Genomic DNA, 16,275 nt, shown 5'->3' with positions numbered 1-16,275 from the left:
GTGCCACCTGTCTGCTGAACTACCTGCTGTTCTGTGCCCAAAGCATGGACGAGGATGGATGCTGAGTGAAACCAAAATGCTGTTCTGCTGCATGCCAGCAGTTCAGAGTTTTGGGGCCTTCTATCATCCACCCTCTGCAGAGAAAGAATGCAGGTTGGCTTGGGGAGTCCATTAGAAATCCTGAGCTTGCACATCTTGCCACCAAAAATCAGCCCCTGGGTCTGGTGCCTGGCTGCTGACCCAAAAGCTAAGAAATCTAAGTAGAAGCAACAACTGCTTTCTATGATTCAGCTAAAACAACAACAATAATAACATCACAAAACGAAACAAACTGGGATACCACCAGATCGTGGTGGAGCAGCATGAAGCCTCAGCTTTGGCCAAAGCCTCCGGGTGCCCTCAGGTCTGTTTCCTGCAAAGTTTGGTGGGACTGCTGTGCCGCCAGAAAAAGGATGGGATGTGAGTGTGGGGATCGTTTCCTTGCTTTTCTGAAGCCAGGGAGGCTAAACGTCTTCAAATTCTTATTTTCATTTATTTATTTATTGGGAGTCAGAAGGGATGGGGATGGAGGGGCACCCGGGGGTGTATGAGCCGCAGTAGTATCGCGGGGTCGATGTGGTGGCACCGTGCCGCATGTGACCGCTGATCCCCCCCGGCGGAGAAGCCAGGGGCTGCCGTTCCTCCTCCGCGCCGGCAGCGGGGCCGGGCCGGGCCGGGCCAGGGGGAGCGGGCCGGGGCCGGAGCCGGGCGGGCGGGCGGCGATCCGGCGATCCGGCGGGGGGCGCGGGGAGCCAATGGGCGGCGGGGATCCGCCGGCGCGGCTCGGGGGCCCCTGGAGGAGGAGGAGAGGAAAAACCACGGGATTGAGCTCTGTCAGTGGCGCTCGCTGCTTCCGAGGGGGAAGTGCCGGGGAATAATTAATGTTTTTATTAAATTTGGAGGGAAATTTTTTGCAGCCGATCGCCGCGCGTGGCCTTTCAGGTGGGTCTTCCCCGCAACTTTGTCCGGCGCTCCGGAAGATTGCGTGGTGGCGGAGGGTGGCCAGAGCGATCCCCGAGGAGAAGGCGGCGGGGTGCGTGCTGTATGTGTGTGTGTGTCTGTGTGTGTGTGTGTGTGTGTGTGCGCGTGTGGGTGTGCGTGGCCGTGGCCGGCGGGCGCTGCCGTCGCTGCCGTGAGGTGCCGATCGCCATTACAGCCGAGCACACGGCCCCAGCCGGGGCTGCCACTTGCGCGGATGGCCCGGGGGATCCGGCGGGAGGATACATAAACCCCTGCCTCTCCCCCGGCTTTCGGCTGCTACCCCGAAGTGCTTTTGCACCGGTTTTTCCTGGCAGAAGCGTGTAGCCCAGGTGAAGGCAGAGAAGGGAGTGTTGTTTTTTATGAATGGGACTCTTTGAGGTTAATTAGCTATGCAAATGCAAGCAGTTCATTCATGTTTTTTTGTTGTTGTTTGTTTGCTTTTTTTTTAATCTAAAAGCCATCTTGTATTCCCCTCCAGGCTGATTGGAGTCCAGATCCCGAGGAAATCTCCAGATCCAATGCCCAGTAAATAAAACACTGAGTTCAGACTCGTGGAAGAGCCACAGGATGGATGGATTTTATGACCAGCAAGTGCCTTACATGGTCACCAGTGTGAGTGATCAGCTTAAAGTTGGTGTTTATAAACTTGACTCCGACTTGTTTCTGTGGGGGAGTTATGCAGGCAGAGTATCTGCTTTGTTGCTGTTGTAGGGGCAACTCTTCATCTGAGAGCTGTGCCTGCGAGACAAGCTTATCTTCCCATTATTCCAGTAAAGCATAGTGTTCTTTAAAAGGCAGTTTGAGGATGATTAAAAAATCCCAAACATAATCATTGGATCAGAAAGGCAAGAGCAGCAACTGCATCCAAAGTTTCTGGCTGTGTTTGTATCCAGCACTCAGAAGAATGAAATTGAGTCAAACCTTAACATTTGTTTTTTTCCTTGCTTTTCAGGACTTTGCAAACAGTTTTATAAGGGACAGGGGAGGGAAAGGCAGAGCAGAGTACTTGGATTCTCCTGTGTATATTATGCAGAGAGGATCTGTATGCTATTGTGTAGGTTTCTGTACTTTAGATGCTAAAAGTACATGGTTAGTATTGTGTTGCTTTCATATTTGTCTGCACAAATAGAAATCTACATGGGTAGCTAGAAATATGTTGCATTTAGACACAGAAATCTTTAGGAGGATGTTAGATGCTCAGCAATATCTTCTGGTAGAAGCTTGAGGCTGTAAGATGATCATTTCCGTTGTTTGAAAATGTAAAGAATTCATGCTGGCTTTGAGTATTCTTGATTAAATGAAAAGAAAAAGAAAAAAAAAAACCCTCAGATTTCTAAAGTAACTGATCTTTCCTGTTTATAGAATCCGCGTGGGAGAAACTGTAATGAAAGACCGACAAATGTCAGGAAAAGAAAATTCATTAACAGAGACCTGGCTCATGATTCAGAAGGTGAGGGCTTGTTCTTCTTCCCACCCCATCCCCCCCCTTACTTACTAATGCAGAGAAGCTTTTTGAGAGCTCTTTATTTATTTATTTTGGAAATATATTTATCTAGATCAATCTGAATAAACAAGACAAGAAAATTGCATTTACTGTTGCAAAACAAACTGGCAAAGGCAATAAACTGATAAAGTTGATATTCTTTCCTTGACCTACCCTGTTGCATTTTAGGTATTGCTGCGCATGCGGCACATGACTGTCATGTACTGAGGCCAAGCCTTTGCAGCATCTCAGACAAGTCGTGGACAGAGTGCACCCGGTTTTATCTCCTTCAGTCCTCATGAGACTCAGACCTTTCCACATTCCCCCAGTCCTTTCCACTGGTGTATGCTCACTGGTGAGAGTAGGAGCAGAAATGCTGGTGTGGAGGTGGATTGTTTACACTCTTGCCTTGTGGTAGAGCTACTGCTGTTGTGCCTGCATAACACTGATAGGGTTAAAAACCCTGGGAAGTTTGAGTTAAGGAAGACTAGGATGGAAGATGTTTTCAGAGCCAAAGTTTTGTAACTTGTTCCCATCAGTAGCTGCTCACATAACTAGGGCTTCAGATCTGTTGTCTGGTTATCACTTCTGTAGGTTACAAGGTCAATAGAAATGCTCTCTTACACCCCTTTGAGTAGGACAGGCATATAGGAGAGCTTTCAGGGGCTAATAATACCTCCATATAAGTTGTAGCAGGGTGAGGACACACTGAGATACTTTCAAAAACCCTACTTACTTCCTTGGAAAGTTTGTTTTTTGTTTTTTTCTGATGCAAATTGAAAAGAAAACAACTTCCGGACTTTCAGTTAAAAGATTTCCTAACATGAGGTATCAGTCCAGAGGAAAAATGAATAGCCTCTGTCATTTAAGTGTATGTAAATAGTTATCTGTCAGCATTCATAAAAGAGGAAGTCACTCTCAAAATACAGTAAATTAAAAATAAACAATTTGTCAGTTCAAATATCCTACTTCGTTGTCCGTAAACAGAATTTTCGTAACTGCGTTTCAGGACTTTGCAAATGATCTGAATGCTGCTCTTGTTTGCACCCTTATAAGCAAGCAGTTTCAGTGAACTGCAGAAAGGTTTTTCTTCTGCAAAATGCAGCCTTGGGAGAAAGTGGTTTCACTTTAAATAAGTACAGTAAGTACAGTATGCAGGAAATGGTGCTGGTTCTCTTGTCACACAAAGTAAAACATAAGGTGAAGTACAGAAATAAGGTTTTCCATTTCTCATTGCTGTTGCAGCTCCCCAGGTCTTTGTTTCAGAATTTTTATATGATAGGTACAACCCTGCTAATAAAAATATTCAGTCTGGACAGGGAGAACTTGTGCTGAATTCCAAGAGAGCTTTATCCGGACAGATATTGCGGGAGGAGGCCTGGGTCATATAAATAGAAATAGTTCACCTGTATTAGAAAGAATAGCAGCGTTAACCTGTGTGTTGCTGAATAAGCCGATTGCACTGTAGAACTTGGTTAATATTCTGGTTATTATTTTGAGAACTGAGAAAATAATACAGTAAGTATTATAGAGGTGTAGAAAAATTATTAACTGCAACCCGAAAATATCTTTGTCTATATGTTTGACTGCCAAAATAGAATTCATATACACTGATCTTCAGGAAAAAGATATTTTTGAGTATATTTTAATCCTAGGAAGAGATTAAAGGTATGAGTCTTTTATCCCTGTCTTCATCTTTTTGCAGAACTCTTTCAAGATCTGAGCCAATTACAGGAGACGTGGCTTGCAGAAGGTAAGGGAAAAAAACTGCTTGTAAAAAGAGGAAAAACAACTCTGAAGGGAAGAGGGGAAAAAAAAAAAAAACTCCTGAACTTGCTGTCTTAATGTTCAGCCCAATTAATTGAGCTCTAAAAGAGCCACCTCATGTGTCATGCATACATTAGAGCCTCTGATGAGTTTGTCTTTGGGGACTCTGGGGCTGCTCTACCCAGTGTCATCACAAATTACCAGGAGAAATTGCTTCCAGCTCACAATCACATCTGCTTTTGGCAAGAACTAATGCACCAAGACTTCAAGTTCTAAGCCTCTGTTCAGATTTTAATTGCAATTGATCAGGTTTATATTATTGTACCTCGAGAGACTACATACAGCCAGAACTGGGCTTGCTGTTTCCTTTAGAGCAGCACGTATAATTATTTGGTGTTCTGGTGGAGTACTTTCTGATGGCAGAAATTAGTTTCTCTGGGTTCATCGGGACGGGATGCTTCAAGATTTAAGTGCAAGTGTCTTCTTTCCACCTTGTTCACAACACAGAACATTAGGTGTGTATGGAATACTTTAAAAGTATTATTTCTTGCTTTATTTTTTTTCCTGTTGCTTTTAAATATTTTGCATGCTATTTTTCTTCTGATTTGTAGTTATGAGATTGTGTATGGAGTGATTATGAAACTGACATCGGTCTTTTTTGCACCTGTTTCTGCTTTTAAGTATTTTGAATAGTCTTTCAGAACACATTCTGCTGAAGAGAGAAAGCTTAAAAACAATAATTTAGAAATGTGAATTTAGAATAGCTATTGAGAGATTAATTTACCAAGGAAAAAAGATGAACTGATGCTATAAGAGAACTTTAACAAAATGCAAGGGAAATTTCTGCTTATAAAGTGCATTTGTTTTCTTCTGCAGTGCTTCCTGATTATTTTTTTGTCCTTTATATTTACAATAGTATTTATTTTAAGCATAAAGATTTTTATGCATTTTCTCTTCTTAATATTATTGGATGAAATTTTAATGTAAACTTCTGAAATCAGATTATGATGCAAACTAAGATAATTTTTCCAAATTATCCTGATCTAAATGGATATGGATATTCACATATGTTTAATTTTTATTATGCACTGTACTATGTGCAGTTGTTTATAGAGTAGATGCTCAGATTCTTTGGAAGAGGGAGACGTTTGGGTGAGCTGCTTGCTGCTGCTTTTCATAGAAAGAGAGAAATGTTGCTGGTGACTGCTTGGTTTCAGACTGTGGGGTTTTTTTTTTAGCAGCTTTATATGTAGTTAGTCAAGTTTTTAACCTGCAAATAAGGTGTGGGGTACTGTTTATTTTGCTGATGTTTTTTTTCCTAGCATTATTTTTAGCATGTAGTTACTTGGTATATAAGTAGAAAATGCTTTTAAAGTTCACGGAACAGAGGTCATATTTCTATGAATTAGGAAGATTCTTTCCCAATCATTGAAAACAGAATGTCCTACAAGAAGACAGTTTTTTTTTTCTAGTATAATGATCAGCTACAACTGTAGCTATCTCTGTGGTAATTTCACTAAGGCTCTCTTTATTTTATAGCAGCTCATTCATTTTAAATAGCCAGAAGTATGTTAAAATGCTATTCAAAAGGTATTATTTTTTTGATGGAGAGGAGAACTTTTAGCTTGATTTTTTTACTGGGATGGACATTTTTGTTTCTGAAAATGATTAGATTTCTTTGATCATAAGTCAGAAAAATACAGGCAGATTCATAATGCATGTGCAGATAATAATGTAAGTTTGAAAAATAATATGGAATTTAAAATTGATTTAATCATTTCTATAGGTACATAAATTACCGTAATGGCAATTTTTATTCTACAAGCACTTCCTACTTTAGACTAGAATGAATTGTTTCCAAGCCTTCTTTTTTTCCCTTTGGATCTGCCTCACTTAATAAATTTAGATAGGATTTAAGAGAGAAGGGTGTCTAGATCTATGTCAGCTGGGAGGATGAACCTTTCTAAATGCAGGTATCATCACCTGGTAAATACTAGAAAATTTAAAAAAAAATAAAATACCAGAAAAAGATTTTGTTCTCGTGTAGCAGCATTAATGTATAAAATGTTATATCTGTGTTTTTTAACAACATATTTAAACTAAAACTATTGCTAACTTTTCAAGAAATCTGTACGTTTAAGGCCATGCCATGTTTTTTATCTCTTCCATAAAACTTTTCACAGCTTTCCTAAAGGGTAAGGTAAAATCCCAAAAAATCAAGATCAGAAAATCAAATATTGGTTTATTAACTTGAGCATAATGTTTTACTGGAAAACAAACACAAGCACACACACAAAAGCCAACCAACTAGTTTTGATAGTTTTTATAACATCCTGGTGTTTGAGAATATTGTGGCTCTGCTTAAATGTCTACATGGGTGAGCTTAGACAGGAAACCGATTTTGAAGTTAGACTTGTTTATCCCTTGCTTGATGTGTCCATTTATGTTCTTCTGGACCTGCATAGGCTAAAGGTCTGCCAATTTGGCAGAGTCAGTAATGTTTACATATTTCTTTTCATAATGCTCTGGAGCCAGGGAAATGACCATGAAATTTTAAAACATCTTGACCCTTTTTAAGAAAAGCGGTGGCAGCTGACCAGGTTTCTCCCACGAGTTCAGATCCCCACTGGGGAGTAACCAGGTCAAACATCTACTTATTAGTTAGGAGAGGAAAGTGAGTTGCATTTTATTACATGCAAAGAATGCTTGCTGGTTTTGTTTTTGTGTTGTTGTTGTTGTTTGTTTGTTTATTTGCTTGCTCTTATTTTTCCTGAAGCTACCCGTGCTGTAACACATAATTTAGCCTGGAGAACAGTTAAAATCACCTGTATTTACAGTTACTGTCATCTGTGAAAAGTTGGTAGGAAACACTATAAAAGTGTATTATTTTCCTACTGAAAGTGGTGAAGACTCTCGTGTATTAAAGAATTAATGCAAAATGTAAACAATCTAGTAACCTCTTTAATATTTTATTACCCTGTAATTAACAAGCTGAATGCTACTTGCAGAAAACTTAGAGATGTATTCCACTAGCTGCATACATCTTTATGGAAGTGAGTCTTGCATTTTACTTTGTAGTATTAAGTGTACAAGTAAGAATCTAAGCTATTTTGATATAAAACTTACTCTAAATAAGGGTTTTTTTTTTTCATGTCAATTGTCATGCAGGATCAAAAATAGATAGGAAATGATTTCTGGTGCCAGAAATGCAAAGTTGGAAGCCTTTAATAATCGCTTCAACCTTCAAACTTGAAAGGAAATAGTTAAAATTGCCTGTTGCTAACCAAGACAGATATTATTCAGATATTATCTTTAGTTTTATGTTTAAATAACTCAGTGGCAACATTTTGTCATGATAAAATTAGAATATGACTTTATTGATCTCGTATATTTGGAATTAGATTGGGTATGGCAGATAGCAATTGTTCAGTGACTTGAAAAAAATTGTTGAAATATTAATCTAATGTTATCTTATCATGGTAGCTCTTAGTTCTGATTCTGGAACAAAAAGAAGAGAGAAATAGAATTCTTAGTGAGTGAAAGCCTCCTCTGCATGGTGAAGGCATTTAGTTTAGGGAGAACAGTAGATTAACCAAGAAATATTTTTTTTATTAAAAATTACTCTTTCAGATAGAAGTTCCTTCTACACTGTGCTAAAGATATGTAAAAAGCATCCCAAGCAAAAACAAATAAGAAATGTATGCAGTAGATGTGCTTCCTAAAGTGGTAGATAATCCATTCCTCAGGTAGTAATAAACTGAATAAAAATAAAGTTTTATGTTGTGTGGCTTGAAAAAATATGAAAGGCTCAAATGAACAGTAAATGGTTTGAAATAATAATGGCTACAGGTAACGGGTTCATGCCTCTACAACAGCTTAGCTAAAGTGAGTAGATGGCTACTGCCGGCTACCAGGATTTAAGCACTGGTTCTTGGTACCTGAAAATGAATTATTTCTCCCAAATAATTAATTTCCACATTTGAGCTGAACTTGAGGAAATGAGCTTCTGCCCTCTGGTTGCCTGTGGAGGATGCTCCAGTGTAGTGGTGATGCCTAATCTAGTGTTGGCTTCTGGTTTACTCCTTCAATTAGAAGGTATGAAAATGAACAGTTTATAGTTCTTAAAAGGTCACTTTTAATAAAAGAAAGTTATCAAATATTTGCGTAGTTGAAGTGGTTTCATTTAAATCAGTGATGCCGTGTAGCGCTTTCCTGTGCCTAACTTGCTTTCTGTCAGAAAGTTGTAAAATTCAGCCGGCAAATACTACAAAGCCATGTTTGGGAACTATCCATGTTTTTCTAGGAGTAAAAAATACTCAAGAAAGGATGCCTTAATGCCATCATAGCAGAGATCTACCCGACTGGGTATACTTTAAAAAGCAGTGAAAAGATTTCCGTTTTGGGCTTTGTTATTCAGAGAATAGCCTCTTTTATAGATTCTAGTAGTCCGACAGATTTGGCTTTCAGAAACTCATAACTCTTAAGTACTTGTGGACAAAAAATGGGGAAAAGTGAGATTAGGCAAAATGGGATGGGTGTGTGTGTTTTCTTTTAATGAGAAATCCAAAACAAATAAAACCACCAGAAATCTACAAGTCTGAAAGTTTGTATAGTAATAAATGTGCTAAGGTTTTTCTTGTTTGCTGGAGAAGTAAATTCCTTTTATTCAAAATAATAATTTTCAAAGGCATAGTGGGGTCTGCAGATGAGAAGATGTCGCAGTGTTAAATGAGAGTGTTCCTTATAAGCTATCTTTTTTTCCCTCATTTTTAGTATAGCACCAAATGAAGAACAGATTCTGCAACCCCATCTTCATATTCCTAGGGATTATTCACATAAGGAAGAATTTTGAGATCTGGAGCTAGTTTTGAACTGCACTTAAGTTTATTAGTCAGAGCATCTCACTTATGTAAAAAGGGTTTGGGGTTGTTTTGACAGCAAAACCAGTGCTTATGGGAAATAATTCCTGGTTTTTTTTATCCTCTTGAAATTTGTCACTGTGTTGTCTTCTGAATGCTCCTTTGTTAGAAACAGTTGTTCCTCTGAAAAAAAAAAAAAAAAAAAAAAAAAAAAAAAAAAGAGAGAGAGAGAGAAAAAAAGAAAAAAGAAAAGAAAAAAACAAACAGCAAAACTCAAAAGGCAAACCACCCCCTCTCCCCTGCCCCATTCATTCAGGAATATTTAGAATGTTTATAATCTTTCAGATACTCAGAACTGACAATCAAAGAAAACTCAAAACTCAGTAGACTCATTACTTCTGAGGCCTGAAAGTCTTATTTTAGCTCCAGCCAAAACACTACTGGCCATGTATAATTTCCTGTCAATTTAAATTTCTTTTGGCACTTTGAATAAATCTCTGATATTTTAGAATGAATGGCTCTTAGCTCCAAAGGTGTAGCTTGAGGTCAGAGAACGCAGCACCAGAGGAAGTGTCGTGATACTCAAATAAAGTCTTAAGTGAAGTGAGGAGGTTTGCAGCTCCTTGTTTTCTTCAAAAAATAAAATAAAATAAAAGAATTGATGATTTTAAACAAGAACGCCATTCCCTGGAGTGCAGTTCTGCTTTATGAAGCTGTTTGTAACTGGGAGAAGGAAGAGTTAAATTTAAGCCCTTTATAGCTCATTTAACTTTTCTTTTATTAAATACGTTCCTCAGCAGGTCTGTGCTACGTCTTGAGACAAAGCAGTGAAATCAGTGTGTTTATGCCTAAAGTTCAAGTTTACTTTGCTGTAGCTTTCTGGAAGGGTGTGACATGAAAAGCTTGCGGTTGGGGCCACATGGTTCGTGCTGGACTGTGTTTTTGTGAATGGAGGCAGAACTCCAGTTCTGACTGCTTGTCTTGAGGAATTGCTTCGGAGATCAGCTGTCTCATTCACTGGCAGAAAGAATGACTCATACATCTTCTGCCTTGTTTGGCTCCAGGTCATTGTTACAGTGGATAGAGCTGGTTTTAATTAAATATTAACTCCTTTTGTCCTGGATGCTTGTTCATGGGGACTTTTTATATTTGTTTACTTGCAGGGAAAGCAAGGTAACAGGCCCTAATTTAAAACTTTTTTTATTCCTGTTTTTGAACTTCTTTCCCTCTGCAAATTGTGGCACAGTTCAGCTTTTTAAAGGCTTTTTAAAACTCTGAAAACTGCAAACAAGTCTTAAGTATTCTTGTGCTGTAAATGTTTGCTTTTCACAAACTGAATTTAACTGAGTAGGTAGTGAAGCTGTAAAATCTAAACTGATATTGTCCTCGAGATTATCATTAACATTTTCGTACACTTCCCAAATGGTCTCGAGATTATTAATAAGAGAAAAAAGAACACTTTTGGTAATAATCTAGACTGAGCTGGATAGCTTGCTGCGGATGTTTTCTGCTCCAGGAGTGTGAGACTTTCTGGCTATGAATGCAGAATGAACTGATGTCGCTGCTTCTGCTATTAGCAGTAAAAGCCACGTGCTTAATATCCTTCAAAACCTTTTATTACTCTTTTGGTATATACTTTCCTTCTCAACCCCTCATAATTAGGTAGCTCAGGGAAATAGTCTCCCTCAGTTAGATGATCATTTCAGGTATCTTTTTCAATTTTCCTCTGAAAGGCAAAGTAGAACAAAAAAAATGTTTTGGTGATTTATGCATTGTGTCCTGTACTGAGTATGTTAACAGAAGACCAATGAAGATTTTATAGCAGCCTTGCTGAATTGCAGTATTTGTGAATAAAAGAAAAGAGGAAATGAATGTCATATGTATATAAAAGTGCAGACAGTTGCAACACTGCAAGTTACATTTTCCTTTCAGACATTTATGTTGAAGTGTCTTTACCTGTCCTTTTAATTTGCTGCAAAGGCTGTGTGTAATTATCCAAACTGAAGATATAAAAGCTCTCTTCCCTTTGAGTAACGGGATGATGTATCCAGACCATTTGTCTTCTCGCAGCAAGATGCTGTTGGCAGAAGTCTGTGTATTGGGCTGATGGTCCTTTGCATTTCTGCAGTATGATTATGTGTGAGTTGCAATTCTGCTATTTAAAAAAATATGATACCGGGTTAACTGAAGGAATAATTTCTCACCTTTAATAGATAGTGGGTCCTTTTAATTTCTGTGTTTAGACTTGCGGGCTTAGTTTTAATAGCATCAGTAAGTCAGAAATAGATTCCAGTAGGAAACTATGTTACCAGGTTGAACGTTTGGACATTATGCTTTGTTTTGTTTATATTTGGCACAGTTTTAAACACTTCTATCTTATTGTATTCCTTGTCCCACAGAGACTTCTAAGGCTATGTCAATATTGTATTTAAAATACATTTTGACAGCAGTCTCCATCTTTTTCTACACCACTGATAAAATGATCTCTGTTAAATACATCCTCATAATTTTTAGGGGATCTATGAAAAAAAAAAAAAAAAAAAAGTATATTTTCCTTGTTTAATCCAGACCTTATTTACTAATATATTAAATACCAGATTTACTTGAAGTAAGTCAGGTTAAACAGCTAGAAACAGAATGAATCACTGTGAAGCAGTCCGGTGCACGGAATATGCTCTAGAAAGTTATATAAGATTGCTGTCCCAGTTCTGCGATCACTAAATGAAGCCTCCTGCTTTCAGCACGAGCTTTTTGTTTCATTTAGCCTTCTTCAAATATCCCGGCTTCACAAATTAACATACATATACATATGCTCTTGTGTGCATATAACAAAATTAGAATCATTCTAGCTTCCTTGTTACATGTAAAAATGATAACTGGCTTAAGAACAGTGTGTGGGATGTGTCTTCTGTAAACAAGGAATTACTTGATGGAATTACTTTTAAGGGCGAATGTATGCACAAGTCTTATGAAAACAATTGGAAATGTGAAAAATCCTTGATTTTTAAGTAGAACTCTTGATTTCATAATTGGATTCTTCAATGACAGACAAACAGTCAAATATTTGGCATTTTTGTCAGGAAAAAGTCTAACGTGCACAAGTAGTGAACTGTATGAAATATCAGAAATTGCACTGTATTAATATTTGGGCTAGTATGATCCTTCAGTTAATTTCTGGTAAAAGTCCTGTGTTTTCCCAGTTGGAAAGAGAAATGTGATGCATCAAAAATAATAGAAATATTCAGTTCGGTAAATTACATATACAGATTGAAACTTTGAGGAGCGAATGTGGCCTCCGAGGCAGACTTCTGCTAGGAAAGTAGATCACTGTAAGTTGACCGCAAAACACTAACAAAACAACAATAGTAATGCATTTTTATTTGTTTTTCAAGTAATATCAATTACTCTTCATATATTTATCTTACCTTCATTTCCTTTAAGGCTGATGTTTGCAGAGCTCCCAAGGTCATTTGTTCTTAAGCGATATTTGCTACAATTAAGACACTAAGACTTCAAACATTTGTTTTAAAACTGAAAGCAAATAATTTTTCAGTATGATGAACCTGAATCTGAGCTCTTTACCCAGGGAAAATATTCTCCCAGTTAAGTGATTAGACCCATTTCCTGAGTAAGAGATCTGGTCGACAAATAGTACTGTAGAGCACACTGAAAATAATTGTAATTAAATATGTATTTTTAATTCAAATAAATTCTGTTAAAGCTAGTAGCAATGTATAAATATAAAGGAGATCATCTGTGCCTTAAACTGGAAAGAGCTCTGAAAGGCATTAAAGTTAGTTTTTATTGGTTCGATAGTTACTGTTTCAGTAATGTATTATATAACCTGTATTTACCTCTCGAATATTAATGGATAAACAGATCATGGCAGATGCTAACTTTTAATTAAGATCATGTGAATTATTTGCTTTTCTTTAGACAAGAAGTGTGTAAATTAAAATATGTTCTAGCAGAGAACTTTGTGAAGCTTTTCAGTAATGCATGTAGTTAGTGTACATTGAGCAAAGGATGACGGAGATCAGACACGGTAAGCTGGATCTCTGTAAGATGTAGCGAGGACTGGTTGTGCTCTGAGGATGCCAGTCTCCAAATGTGCTCACCTACAATATACATTCAGTGGTGTTTCAGCTTAAATGCTTCTAATGAGATTACAAGACACTAGGGCTAATGTCTTAGGTACACAATGAGAAGCCATGGTACCGCAGAAGAAATATTATATATCAGCAGATCATGAAGCGATTGTATTTTATGGCTCAGATTTGCAACAAAAGTTTCTTAAAAGCTAAGATGATCTCAGAAAAGTTGAATGGATGTTAATGACAATTCTTGTTTAAATAAGTATATTTTTTTCAGTGTCTGAAATGTTCTTTTTGAACCAGTAATTCTGTGGTCTGGTAAAATAGCTCTTTTTGAGTATTTAAAATAACAATGAAAAGAACCCTACTGAGTTGGCCAGCTGCCATGAAAAACTGGAATCATTTTTAAGTTTGCCAAAGATGCAGTAGCTTCGGGTTAAAGATGCATAGGTATTAAACACAAGGTTTTGGTGCTTTCTGTGCAGATGTTTTGCAAATGAGAATGGTAGGATTTTGGCAGGTGCAAAGCGTGGTGCCAGCATCAGCCTTCCCATCCCCAGCACCCTGTTGCGGGGCGCACCACACAGCTTCACCCTGCAGCTCAGCTTTTCCAGTATGGAAACAAGTTGCTTGTCTGATTTCCATACTTGATTTTCATGGCCAACAATGAGAGAAACAAAAATTCTGATTTTAATCTTGGCTGTGCTTCAAAAGAAGCACGAGAATCTTTATTTATGCTTTAATGGCTTCTTTTAATTCTTTCCTCATTTTTCTTTTCTTTTCTTTTCTTTCTTTTTTTTTTTTTTTTTTTTTTTTTTTTTTTTTTTTTTTTTTTTTTTTTTTTTTTGTCTGTTTATTTTTATTTTTTTATTTTTTCCTTTCTTCAGCTCAGGTACCTGACAATGACGAGCAGTTTGTGCCAGACTATCAGGCTGAAAGTTGTAAGTACAGAATGAATCATCGCTTTCTTAAAAATATGTCCTTGTATATTTATATTTGGCTCTTTGTATTTGTTATTTATTGTGTCATCTGCGGTCATGTGGTGGTACCTTTTGCTGGGCAGTGACATCAGCGGGATGAACAGATAAAGCAAGTGGTGATTTGACATGCAGCCAAAAAGGACTGCTTGGGCTGAAGGTGTAACCTTTAGCAGGGGCCAGCTCCTGTCCTCCCCAACCCCAAGGAAGTGAGGTCCTACCTGGGGATAGAGGGGCTCTCCCTGTCCCTTGGAATAAAGAGAAGGATGCTGAATGAGGGGATGTAGCAGACAATTGTCCAAGGCAGAAATCAGGCTGCTCAGTAGATTTTGTATATCAATAAATAAAGTGTTCCGGTAATCAAGCACAGCCACTTCTGGGACATTTTAAAGTCATTCTAACATGGTATTTTGCTACTCAAATGAAAGGTGGTCTTGAATCAAAAGGAGAAAGCAGTAGTTATGTTAAGCTGGATGCTTTGTGTTGTTTGCTACTTCACTTAACATGCCTATAGTTATTCTGTTACTCTGTACCCCTCAAAACTTGCTTGTTATTCCTTGAACTGCTGCTATTCCCTTTAACTCTGGCTCTCCTTCACTGTGCCTTCTTGTCTGTGCTTTTGGGTGGTTGCAAGGGCATTAATAATATGGAACAGAAACGCCGTGTGACAAAGTCACAGACTTCTTATGGCTGCTTTGCGCGCATCTTTCCTTGCGGCATGTCTTTTCTTCATCATCAGATCTTTTCTCAGCAGTGTCTGCTGACTGCAGCGGAATGCGTGGTAGCTTTCCATTTTGCTAAATAACTTAAATAATTTATCCTATCAGAGTAAATTACTGCAGTTTGCCAAACCAGGTAGCTGTTAAATATAGTTTTGTACTGATATGTTGGGATTAAAATTAGAGAGATCAGGAAGAATTGCATTACAATGGTCTTTAACCTCTAGAAAACAAAACTGGAGTTGTTGATTTTTTCTTATAAAACTTGTATCAGTTTTTTTTTGTTTTTTTTTGTTTTTTTTTTTTTTTGTTTGTTTTTTCCAGTTACTTAGATATAAAACAACATTTAGTAGGGATAATATATTTATATGACTTCTCTGGGATGCTGATAGTGTACCTGCAGAAGAACAATTTAGTTTTTTATTTTCTCTACAAGTTCCTGTACAAACACCAACCAACAAGTGTAATCACTTTTAGAGTTGCCCTTTACAACATTTTTTTTTTCATATCTACCTAAACAATTATTATTTTTTAAAATTCTATAATATGAAAAATGAAACTGTTCAATATGTTGAAAATTAAATACCTTATCCTATATATGGAGCTGGGTTCAGATATAATCGCGTATGCATACATCCTTTGTGTAAGAGTACAAAGTACAGTTAAGGTCTTCTATTAACTCACAATTATCGTTACAAAACAAGTCAATGATTCTTGGAAAATAATTTGTGAACTGTGAATGAAAAGCCCCATTGAAGCTTGCCATTGCTTTTGGCGATAAAGAAATTCTCCTAATATGGCTATTTTATTAATGCTGTTGTATTTCAAAGTTCCTTAGCCACAGCTTACACAGTATTATCAAAGGAACATTTATTTCTTCATTTCACTTACTTTCTTTATCTTAAGTAAAGGTCAGAAGAGCTTCCTGGAGAGTTATTCTGGCAAAGGTTATAGAGTTTCAGACATACACATGGATATAATGTATGTGGCTGTGGGCTCTTCTAAGCAGGAATGGAGATGAGCATAACCAAAGCCATGGGGAAATTACTGGTGCAGAAGTGTCATGGTAGTGACTGTTTTCTCTAGGATCTAAACCTGCCTTCAAACTGTATTATAATTACTTACTATATATAATCTATAAGTCTATACACTGCACCAGTGCACACCCTGTTACTGGCAGGAACTTTTGGCTTCTTAATTTAATTTTTATTTTATTCACTTACTGGTGGTGGGGTTTTTTTGTTTGTTTGTTTTTCTTTTTTTCTTTTCTTTTCTCTTTTCTTTTCTTTCTTTCTTTCTTTCTTTCTTTCTTTCTTTCTTTCTTTCTTTCTTTCTTTCTTTCTTTCTTTCTTTCTT

At 37.5% G+C, this 16,275-nt stretch overlaps 1 protein-coding gene across 5 annotated transcripts in view; it reads left to right on the top strand.

Annotated features, from left to right (window-relative positions):
• The first annotated feature begins 383 nt into the window (after nucleotides 1–383).
• ETV1 (ETS variant transcription factor 1) overlaps nucleotides 384–16,275 on the top strand; it is a 66,206-nt gene continuing 50,314 nt past the window's right edge. Inside the window, exons 1-5 of one of the 5 annotated variants that reach the window (XM_032443167.1) lie at nucleotides 384–403; nucleotides 1,499–1,632; nucleotides 2,383–2,470; nucleotides 4,209–4,256; nucleotides 14,111–14,164. In XM_032443167.1, the coding sequence (XP_032299058.1) occupies nucleotides 1,588–1,632; nucleotides 2,383–2,470; nucleotides 4,209–4,256; nucleotides 14,111–14,164 (235 nt within the window). In that variant the 5' untranslated portion in view covers nucleotides 384–403; nucleotides 1,499–1,587. Of the gene's footprint in view, nucleotides 404–809; nucleotides 1,073–1,174; nucleotides 1,350–1,498; nucleotides 1,633–2,382; nucleotides 2,471–4,208; nucleotides 4,257–4,404; nucleotides 4,786–14,110; nucleotides 14,165–16,275 lie in introns of those variants that run through there. The other 4 variants (XM_015853630.2, XM_015853631.2, XM_015853632.2 and 1 more) reach the window with 4 other exon arrangements.

This window comes from Coturnix japonica, chromosome 2 (genome assembly GCF_001577835.2).
Source record: "Coturnix japonica isolate 7356 chromosome 2, Coturnix japonica 2.1, whole genome shotgun sequence".
Classification (NCBI taxonomy): domain Eukaryota; kingdom Metazoa; phylum Chordata; class Aves; order Galliformes; family Phasianidae; genus Coturnix; species Coturnix japonica.
The sequence above is the reverse complement of the archived record's forward strand: the minus strand, read 5'-3'. Positions and strand labels throughout refer to the sequence as shown.